Source organism: Pteropus alecto, unplaced genomic scaffold (assembly GCF_000325575.1).
Source record: "Pteropus alecto unplaced genomic scaffold, ASM32557v1 scaffold97, whole genome shotgun sequence".
Classification (NCBI taxonomy): domain Eukaryota; kingdom Metazoa; phylum Chordata; class Mammalia; order Chiroptera; family Pteropodidae; genus Pteropus; species Pteropus alecto.
In genome coordinates, this window is record NW_006439713.1 from 4,126,995 (window position 1) to 4,138,878 (window position 11,884).

The following is an 11,884-nucleotide window of genomic DNA, read 5'->3' on the forward strand; positions in this document are numbered from 1 at the left end:
AGTGTGTTAATCTCCTTCTGATTCAAGCAGCTTTGCACTTTGTTTTTTGGAAAAAAACACCACTTCTATAAAAACACACAAGAAACAAACTCAAGTTTCAATTTAGTCACGAGCTAGCTACAGGACTCTGTTGCACACAAACTCCTGTCATGGGGGACTCTTCTCTATCAGCCCCTTGCCTCATTGTCAGATGTCCTTCAGTCATGTAATGTGCAGGACCTGTATTAGCAGAAAATTGGTATGTTGGATGTCCAGCTATGCCAGTCTCTTGGCGGGGATTGGAGTAGACGGTTAAATTAACGTCCATAGCTCCATTCTGTCCAAAGTCCAAGGTGTTAGCAGCCACTGGGCGATTCTGGTAGGCCTGATTGCCTTGATTACCAGTAGAGGAGGAAGATGTAGAGGAAGAAGTAGTAGAGGAAGACAGGGATGTCATGGAGTGGTGACTATGGCCAACCTCCATAGAATCCTGGGTAGAGGAGCTATTCGTTGGAGAATTGTAGACCCTTGGCCTGGTCCGGTTACCCAAGGCTTGTTGTCCGTGGTGGTGGTGGTGGTGGTGATGGTGGTGGTGATGATGGGAACTGTTTCCATGGTGATGATGCAATGCGTTCTGTTGAGGGGCTACATGAAAGGTTGTTTCTTGAACAGGATGAGTTTCAACAGTAACCTGTGTAGGAGCTTCAGTGCCTGACCAACCAAGGGGAGCAGGAAACTGCTGGCGCACCTGTAAGAACAGATTTTAAAAGGATTTATTCAGAGTGCTGTTTCCAAGTTGTAATCTTCAATCAAAACCTATGACACTAGAATTTACGTCAGAGAGTTTGAAAAGTAAGATGTGTTGAACAGTTCTTTAATGCAAAATTCCAAATATGTTCAAGAATGAAAAATATTTTATTACGAAAGCTACAATTTTTAACAAGTTATACCCATAACCAGGCTCAGATGTGTCACAGGGCACTTTCTTTCCTCAGAAGCACAGTTTATGCCAGGGGTCAGCAAGCTTTTTCTGGAAAGGGACGGCTAGTAATTGACAGGTCCAAAAGGAATTCTTCACTTTCTCCCTAAAGCCCCTCCTCTCTCCATCTTTCTTGTTTCAATAAAATCACTATTATCCATCCAGCTGCTCAACTCCATCCAAATCATCAGCAAGTACCACTGAAGCTACCTTCAAATAAGAGCCCAAACCTAGCGACTTTTTCTCCATCTCCACCACCAACACTCTATCCCAGGCCCCCATCATCTCTTGCCTAGATTAATACAACAGCCTCCTAAACCAGCTCCCAGCTTCCATTCTTGCCTTTTTCCAATCTACTCTCCAAAGTCACAAGAATAATCTTCTTAAAAACACAAATCTAAATTAGGCAAAAAATAAAAATAAAAGGCATCCAAATTGGAAGGCAAGGGTAAAATTGTCATTATTTGCAAATGACACACATAGGAAACCCTAACAATTTCAACAAAAACAGAACAAATTCAATAATGTTGCAGGATACAAAATCAATACACAAAAACCTGTTACATTTCTATACACTAATAATGAACTATCAGAGAATTAAAGAAAACAATCCCATTTACAACTGCGTCAAAAATAAAATATCTAGAAATAATTTTAACCAAGGAGGTGAAAAACCTGAATGTTGAAAACTATAAATCACTAATTAAAGAAATCGAAGAAGACACAAACAAATGGAAAGTTACTCTGTGTAAATGAATCAGAAGAATCAATATTGTTAAAATGTCAATACTACCCAAAGCAATCTAGATTCAGTGAAATCCCTATCAAAATTTCAATGGCATTTTTCAAAGAAATGGAAACAAGTAATCCTAAAATTTTTATGGAACCACAAAAGAACCCAAATAGCCAAAGCAATCTTGAATAAGAACAACAAAGCTGGAGGCATCAAACTCCTTGACTTCAAACTACATTACAAAGCTATAATAATTAAAAGAGTATGGTACTGACATAAAAAGACTCATAGATCAAAGGAACAGAACAGAGAGCCCAGAAATAAACCCATGCACACATGGTCAATTAATTTATGAGAAAGGAACCAAAGATATGTGATGGGGAGAGGACAATTTCTTCAATAAATGGTGTTGGGAAAACTGGACAGCCACAAACAAAAGAACAAACTTCTACCACTATCTTATACCATACACAAAAATTAATTCAAAATGGATTAAAGACTTAAACAAAGGACCTGAAATCACAAAACTCCTAAAAGAAAACACAGGTGGTACATCTTGGTGATGAGATTTTTTTAATCTGACACCAAAAGTAAAAGCAACAAAAGCAAAACTAAACAAGTGCGAGTACATCAAACTAAAAAGGTTCTGCACACCAGAAATCATCAACAAAATGAAAAAGGCAACCTACTGAATGGGAAGAAACATTTACACATCATATACTGTGTGAGGGGTGAATTTCCAAAATATATAAAGAACTCATACAACTCAATAGCGAAAAACAAAACACAACAAAAAACTCCACACAACAATCCAATGAAAAAATGGGCAAAGGCTGTAAATTGACATTTTTTTCAAAGAAGACATACAGATGACCAACAGGAACATGAAAAGATGATCAATATCATGAATTATCATGAAACACAAACCAAAACCACAATGAGATATCCCCTCACACCTGTTAGAATGTCCATTATAAAAAACAAACAAAAAAAACAAACAAGCATTGATAAGGATGTGGAGAAATAAGAAACCTTCATGCACTGTTGGTGGGAATGTAAATTAGTACAGTCACTATGAAAACCAAACGGAGATTCCTCAAAACATTAAAAGAGAACTACTATATGATCCAACAATTCCACTTGTGAATATTTAGCCAAAGAAAATGAAAACATTAACTCAAAAAGATCTATGTACTCCCATGTTCACTACAGCATTATTTACAAAAACGAAGATACGTAAACAACCTAGGTGTTCATTAATGGACGAATGGATATAGAAACTGCGGTCCACGTATACACAGTGGAATATAAAAAAAATGAAGTCTTGTCATTTGTGATAACATGGACAGACCTCAGGGGCATTATGCCAAGTGAAATGAGTCAGGCAGAGAAAGATAAATACTGTATGATCTTTCTTGTATATGGAATTTTTAAAAAAAGACAACCAAACAACAACAAAATAATCCAAACTCCATACAATGATCTGCACGACCCGGTCAACACTCACGTCTCCAACCAGTCCCAACAGCCACCCTTCCTCCCTCTCCTAGCCACAGGGCCTTTCTTCTATTCCTCTATCTGGTCACGGTATTTCAAACGCCTCACGGCACTCATACTTACTGTCCCCTTCTGCTCAGAATGCTCTGAGTTCTAACTTCTGCTTGGATGCTTCTCTCCCATCGATTCAGCTCCAGAGTCATCCCTGACCACTTATTCTCCCTGAGTACACGGCTAGACCACACTTCCCTATACTTACGTAGGAACATGTGAGTCAGTTTTAGTCAATGAAATATGAATGAAAGTTTCTAGGTCATGGCCAAACCTGCCCACAAAATACCTCTGCCGGATGCCGCAAACAACTAGGCCTAGGGGATGGAGGAGCCACAAGATAGTAGGAGCTTGGACATGGGAGAGAAGCCATGCCACTAATTTGAATACCCACTCTGGACTATTACATTAAAAAACAAACCAAAAAAACACCACCATTCTCTTTAAGCTACCATATTTTGGGGATCTACCTATTATCAGTTTGGCCTACTTGAATTAATACATCCCAAATAGCCATTCTCTATTGCATTATCTCATCTTGTTTTCTTTGTAACTGTTAATGGTACTTGTAATTTTCTATTCATTTGATTAATTATTTACTATATCACTTTAAACTCTAGGAAAAGCAAAGCCACATCACCGGTGGCTAGCACAGATCATTAAATATTTACTCAACCATGGGGATCTGAGAACGAAAATTCAAAAAATACTATTGAAAACAATCCAGTAGAAAAACAGGCCGTAGGTTCTCAGAAAATAACCAACGGTTCTTAAACTACGAAGCTACTCAAATTCACGCATAAAAAGAAATAAGCAAAATAAAACTATACTCTGTCCAATACGACTTTTCATTTCAGATTCATCCAAAGGCTATCACACTGACTGCTTCGCCAAACTGTTAGTGGGGAAATGAATCTGATAAATGTATATGGAGGGCAATTTGGCAAAAGCTATCAAAATTACAAATCACATTACCCTCTGACCCAGCAATTTTATGTGCAGGGGTTCCTATCACAGATAAACTGCACGTGTATGGGATGACATATGCACAGAGTATGGTGTTTATCACAGCACCATTTGTAGTAGTAGAGACTGAAAATAAACCTAATGTCCATTAATAGGGGACTATGGAAATGACGTATTGAATATTTGAACAATGGAATACTGTGTGGCTGTTAAAAAAAAAAGAAAAGAAAGAAAAAACAGCTATCTATGTACTGATATAAAAATACTTCCAAAATATACACTAAATAAATATGCAAAACATGTAAAACAGTGGTTAGGTGAAAATACATACATACATACATACATACATACACACTTACATACGCACAAAATATCTCAAAAATACAAAAAACTAATCATTAGAAATTAGGTGTCTAAGGGACATAAAAGGGAAGACCACTGAATTCCCTTTTATATGTACTTATTTTTTAACCATGTGAATATATCAACTACTCAAAACTTATATACAAAAGGATTGAGGCAAATAAGAGAAAACGTCAACTTCCGGTGGGCGATACAGAGTCTCCTATTACTCTCGCTAAGTTTTTAAGTGTTCGCAGTATTCACTGCACTTGGAGGGGCAGGCTGGCCTTAAGAAGCGGGGAAAGCCTCTGGCAGTGGGATCTGTTAGGAGACGAAGTATAAACAGCAGCCACGAAAGCGAAGAGGGAGGACAGCGCTCCAGGCTGAGCGAGGTAAGTGTGAGGGATGTGAGAGAGAACACGGGACATTCAGAAAATGAAAACGGATCCCGTAAGACCAGAGAGACGGAGAGGAGGAAAGACGGCCTGTGCAGGAGCGGACGGTCATGGAAACCAGCGCGACCTTCCCAACAAGCCTAACGTGTTAAAGTGTAAGAGAAGCCGAAGACTGGTTTAGAGTAGGGGAACCAGCCGGGTCGGGCTGCCTCACAGATGAGTGGCCTTGGCTTCGGAGACAAGGACGACGCTGACGGGAATAAAGCCGGCACTGCAGACCGGTCGGGTCTTCCGTGGTGACACGGGCCAGCGGACAGCACAAATGTATTCTGGATCTTCAGAGTCCACACAATTTACTATATGATTCAGTGTGAGGGATGAGGAAGAGGGGGTCAGGACTGACTCCCTCCCCTCCAAGTGTGTGACTCGAGCAAATGGGTAAATTTAGGGCCATGTGTACAAAGAATAAATAAAAGTAGAAGCTGTGAGGGGGGTGAAAATGATGACACTGGTTTATGTGATGCTTCTGCAACGTCATGGTGTGGAGACGTCCAAAGTGACATTTAGAAGAACCGACTGGAAACAAAGGCCCTGGGGCGCGGGAGGGACAGGTGTGTCAGAATGAAGGTGCGCGGCAGGATGGTGAGCACGCGCATGCGCTCAGCCGGGCAGTGTGTCGGGTGAGAGAAAGGCCTCCAAGAAACAAGGGGAGCGACAGCAGCACGCGTGCGGGCGTGCAGGCTGCACACCGCGCTCGAGGCGGCCACGTCTGAAGACTCCTCCACACAACAAGGAGCGAAAGAGAGAAGAGGAGGTCAAAAGTGTCCAAGAAAAGTTTGAAACAATTATTAGAGAACGGGAGAGATGACTTGAGAAGCATGTACGATCGCCCAGTGGAGGTCGGTGAAGACTCATTAACAGCAGGAACAGAGTATGCGTGTGATCTTCCCCAGTGTCATTCAGGAGTCCCCATCACAGGAATGTGGAGTGACAGTCCACAACTTCAGTTTTTCTTCACTCAAATAACACAGTGGCCTCTTATTATAAAGTACCATAAAGGCAATGTTCAGTATGAATTAATTTAGTATTTTACAAAGTGAGTATAATGTATAATGCTACCACCACTATCTGCTTCACCCAATTTTTAAAAATTACTTAATTAGAGCATCATCTTTAACAGATTTAAAAAACTAACACACCCCCACAACAATGTAAAAACAATGTAGAGGTTAAAATCAAACCACAAACTGATTCAGAATCTAGGACTATCAGTGTTGAAGGATCATGGGTGACAGGAGAGCACAGTAATTAAGATCGTAACCCAAGGAAAGTCACTTAACCCATGACCTCTCGGTTCCCAAGGCAAAATGACAATCTGAACAGTGTTAAGCTCGAAATGTTGCTGCAGTAAATGCAATAAACACGGGAGCAATGGCTGGTATGCATCCAATCAATGTCAGCTTTCTCTAAACAAGAAGGGTGAAAATTGCAGGTATGTGCTTCTTAAGTTATAAATTATAATTCCTTATAAATGAGGAAGCTATGAGCCTTTAGAGTAAATGACTTAACCGCACTAAAGGCACGTGGAACCCGATTCAGCTGCCTGAGCAGGGCAGGGGATGCATGAAGGCTTACCTGGGGACTGTGCGTCTCACAGTCCATGGCCTGGACGGCAGCCGTGAAGTGCCCGCCGCTGTGCCGATGCTGGTGCGTGGGATCCGACCGGGCTCGCCCGCTGTTGCTCGTCCCCGACGATCCACCTTAAGCACCACAACGCAAAACAACGTGTGACTTTAAAGTTAATTCTGCCCAAGTTTATGTTCTACATCTGTAACATTAAAACTGAAAGTGTATCACGTGCAAAAAAAACTACATTAACAGAAAGGCACCTGAATTCTTTCACATCGACCACTGAGGCAAAATCCAATCAAGTTTGGGAAAACTGAAGATGTGGACAAAGTTTTTCCATTTAAAAAACAATTAAAATTTTTGGTTAATGAAGAGTTGTTTCCAGCTACCAGGCATAATTAAGTATTGATGCTTCAGGGGAAGGTGAACTTTTTCCTGACTACAAAGAATAGACTAGGTCAAATAATTCCTCCTCACCCCAGTAACAAGTTCCTAAAAAACACTTTAAAATAACCCCCACTTTGCAAAGGAAAGAGCGAACATTTTGAGAGCCTAATCTAATAGCAAGAGGACACACCTGAGCTTGAAGATGTACTAGAGGTGGTGCCTGAAGACTGGGACTGCTCCATCGCAGGGCTCGTGGATACACTATTACTTGTATTTGTACCTTCATCGGCTGTTTTCTTGAAAAAACTGTGCTGCAGGGCATAGTAAGGTTGAATTCGAGTTTTGGGGTCATAATCAAGCATCCTTAAAATGAGGTCTTTGAACTTCAAGTAGTCAGCTACCGTATGACCCGACTCCCCAGCACGACGCCCACCAGGTCCTCCTGTTTCCACTCCAAGAATATTATGAAGTTTACGGGTTCCTGGTGGTTTATATTCCTAAAGAGAAGAAAGATAAAAAGCTTTCTCTAAATTTGATGGGATATATATAAATCTACATAACTTAAAATATGCTGAAATATATTACATGTTGAGAGATTAAAGAATGCATTACAGTTAGATCCTCTAATACATTTTCAAACGTTACTGTTCCAAGTACAAAAGAATCTTGAGACCAAAAATGACTGTAGAGACCACCAAGCCCTGGGGTCACGACCCGGCCCAGGGCCTGTTTGTGTACAGCCTCAGCCACGAAGAGTTTTTATAATTTTAAAGGTTGTAAAAACAAACAGAACCAAGTAAGAACACACGACAGAAGCTCACAAAGCCTAAATCTTCATTTTCTGGTCCTTTATAAGGGATGTGCCAACCTCTCGTCCTGCCTAGTGGTTCTGAGTCTCTTTTCTGCCTGATGCACCTGAGAACCTGGCTGCACTTCCTTCCGGCAGTGACAGTGCTCACTGAAGCTGTGCTGATCGCTCCGAGTACGTTCCCAGGAAAGAAGTATGGTCTAATCCTACCTGCTTATGTTTAGATAAAGAAATTACAAGCAAATTTTGTTTATGCCTCTCTTTAGAAAATGTTTAATAATAAATCACCTTAACGCGTGTTGAGATTTTCTGAAAACTCATTTTTTAATAGATATTATAACCCTTAAAGTGCCTATAAATACTAAATTAATTCAGAATAGCATTACTGGGTTTTTGCTTCTAGTTACAATGTCGAAATTTAGGAAAGACCATTGTTCTCACTCTAAAAAGCAAGAATAAGCCTGCCAGGCAAGTCACAAAAATCATCGCTTTTTAAAAAACCCATCACAGAGCTGATGATTAAAGAAATCAGAATTATGGAAATTCTAGAAAATGAAAAGCCTTTCCTTCTTAAGGCAGGAGAAGGAGCAAAGGTCATTGATATGGGTAGGGAGAATCTAGTTCCAACTCTGAACCAGCTTCTAACAGCTACCTGTGGACAGGCTGGAGGATGGAGAGAGGCAGAGGAGCCCAGATAGGATCCTCCGGGCACTGCAGTCTGGAGGCAGAGCAGCAGAATGAACACAGATTGCCTGGGGCACAGTGGGGGCAGGAATGGGCTTCTGGCTGGACAGAAATCTGCCCATTCACAACCTTCCCAGTTTCTACAAACACTGCTTAATATCTATGAAGATGGTGGAGAATAAAATTTAAGTCAAGCAAATAAACAAAACAAATAAACAAAGCCCAGATTCAGCTAAACTACAAACAAGATTGAATCAGTCCCTCATTAGTGGCCTGACAGAATAAGAAGCATGCCTAAGATTTTCTTCTACCTGAACTGTTCTCAAATATAGAGAGTCTGGCATACATTTTTATAAACACAAACAACAACAAAAATGGGTCCATAATGAAGTAAAAATAAATAAATAGATAGATAGATAGATAGATAGATAGATAGATAGATAGATAGATAGATAGATAGAAGACCCACATAAATAAATGACCTAGATGTTGAAACTGGCAGACAGGCATTTTAAAATAAGTGTGATAAATAGGTTAAATCATTTAATTCAAAAGGTAGATAGCATATGTGAATAGATTGGGGGATTTCGGAAGAGAAAATTAAAGCTATTTGTAAAAAATGATAAATGAAAATGTAGAAATGCTGGAACAAAAAAAAATCCAGTATCAGAAATGAAGAATCCATTTAATAGATGACTGGACTTGGCAGAAGAAAAAAAATCCATGAACTAAAGACAGAGCAAAGAAGTTATCCAACCTAAGATACAAAAGAAAACAGAATAAACCAGATACCTTTAATATTAAGCACTATAATATACATGTATTTGGGGAATTAGAAGAAAGACAAGAACAAATACTTGGGGAAAAACAAGTCCGATGACTTTAAAAAATTAATGAAAGAGATCAACCTACAGATCCAAGAAAACTTACCTAACTCCAAGGAAAATACAAAAGAATATATACCTAGAATCATATAACCAAGTACTGGAAAATCAAACATAAAAACATGAAATCAGCCATTAGGAAAGAGAAGAAACATTGTAGACAGGAAACAAAGCTTAGAAAAACCACCGACTTCTCTTCAGAAACAGTGTGACAGTAAAATCAATGTCATTAAGGTTCCTAAACAATGCCATAACATCTTTTTTCTTTTGCTGAAATGTCAACGTAGTATGCTATATCCACGGGAATTTCCATATCCATAGAAAATATCTTCCTCAAAATGAAAGTGAATAAAGGTCTTCAGATAAATGACTGTTGAGAGAATTGATCAAACAGAAGTTTTTCACTATAAAATAAAACATTGAAGTTCTTCAGAATGAAGGAACATAATACCACATAGAAGCCAAGAATTGCAGAAAAGAATAAATAACTATGTGGGCAATTAGAAAAGATCTTGTTATTAGCTTAATTTTTATGTGTTTTAAAATCTCTTTTAAAAAAGTCCTCTTTTATTTAAGTAGTTGATGATGTGCTGTGAAGGGTATAACACAAGTGAATGATATATGATGGCAAGTATACAAGAGATGGAAGGGGTTAGTAAACGCACATGGTTATTACATGGTTTATCAAGTGATATGTGAAGGTCAAATCATAAGTTAAAGGTGCATATAATAAAAGCAATACTAAAAATTACACACAAAGAAGTAACTAAAAAGTCAATAGAGAAGATGAAATGAAATATCTGAAAGTACTCAATTAACGCAAGAAGGCAGGAAAGAAGGAGAACAAAGAAGAGATAAGACAAATAAAACACGACTAAGACAGTCTAAAACCCAAACCTCTGAATAATTTAATGGACTAAATACTCGTTGTGAAAGAAAAATACTATTAGGCTAGATTAAAAAGCATGACAACTGCATGTTGTATACAAAAGCCATGCTTTATAATACATAAAAATATGGACAGGCTTAAAGTAAAAGGATAGAAAAATATATCCTGAGAAAATTTTAAGAATAAGAAAGCTGGTAGAGAGAACTACAGTAATATTGGACAAAGCAGACTTAAAGACAAAAATATTATTAGAGATAAAGAGGGACATTTCATGATGATGAAAGAGTGAATCTATCACAAAGTGTTACTAATACTAAATGAGTAAGCATCTATTAAGAGAGCTTCAAAAAAAGCAACTAAAGGGGGATTAAGACAAATCCAAAATTGTCACTGAAAATTAGCATTCTTCTGTTATTGAAAAAAATAAATGTAAATTGATAGACACACATACACACACACACAGTTAAGGACATAAAGGATGTGAAGAAAAGTATCAAACAACCAGACATATTGACATTTGTAGACTACTACACCAAATAATTATAAAACACAATTCTCTTCAAATGCACATGGAACATTCACCAAGACAGATTACAAGTCTCAAATTTTAAAGGTGTGAAATCATATTTTCGAACACGATGCTACTGAATTAGAAATCAGTAGCATTAAGATATTTAGAAAATCCTCGAATACTTTGAAATTAAAAACAACATTCTAAATAACAATGAGTCAATAAAGAAATCACAGGGAAATTAGAAACGTTTCAAAATGATAGTTAAAACATATCGACAGGACTCAAGATGGCACCGAAGGTGGTGGATGTGCACGCCTCCTCTGGCAACCACGCCAAAATTTTAGCAAAACTACAGAGCACCCAGTGTACAGAGTCACCAGAAGTATGGCTGAACAGAAGCCCTACTACTAGGTCACCTCAAAAAGGTAGGAGGAATGGAGCCATGAATCGACCCAGTTGGCAATCGAGAATCAGAAGGGCCATCTCTGGCTGCAGAGCCACGCCCCCACCAGAGGAGTGAGGGGGTCCAGCACACTGGGATCCCCAGCCCAGGGTTCCAGTGCCTTGAGGCACCTGTAAGCCCAGTGTGGGTGGCAGCCATATGTTTGAGGGGCGAGGGAGAGAAAGTGAAAAAGGGGGAAAGGATTAAGAAGTATGAACTGGTAGTTAGTTACAAATTGATAGTCATAGAGATGGAAAGTATAGCACAAGGAATATAGCCAATAATACTGTTCATAACTATGTATGGTGTCAGAGGGGCACTAGAGTTATTACGGTGATCACTTTGTGAGTTACATAGATGTCTAACCACTATGCTGTACACCTGAAACTAATATAGTATTATGTACCAACTATAACTGAAAAATAAAAAATTATTATCAATTAAAAAACATATCAAAAGTTGCAAGATGCAGCTAAAGCAGTGCTTATAGGGGTATTTATACTACTCAGTGCAATAAGAGAAGGAAGTTTTAAATAAATGATCTAAGCTTCCACCTTCAGAAGCTTCCAACTAGTTAGAAGGAAACAATAAAGAGCAAAAATCACTGAAATGAAATCTAGACTAAGAATAGGGGGAAAAAAAAAAGATCGACAAAACCAGAAGCTGGTTGTTTGAAAGAATAATTTTAATAGACCCCTACCAAAA

The 11,884-nt window shown here is 38.7% G+C and overlaps 1 protein-coding gene across 1 annotated transcript in view; it reads right to left on the bottom strand.

Annotated features, from left to right (window-relative positions):
- Positions 1-9: 9 nt before the first annotated feature.
- Positions 10-11,884, bottom strand: part of DYRK1A (dual specificity tyrosine phosphorylation regulated kinase 1A) — an 82,603-nt gene continuing 70,728 nt past the window's right edge. Inside the window, 3 exon segments of the mRNA XM_006916743.3 lie at positions 10-727; positions 6,578-6,702; positions 7,149-7,455. Coding sequence (XP_006916805.1) covers positions 107-727; positions 6,578-6,702; positions 7,149-7,455 — 1,053 coding nt within the window. The 3' untranslated portion in view covers positions 10-106.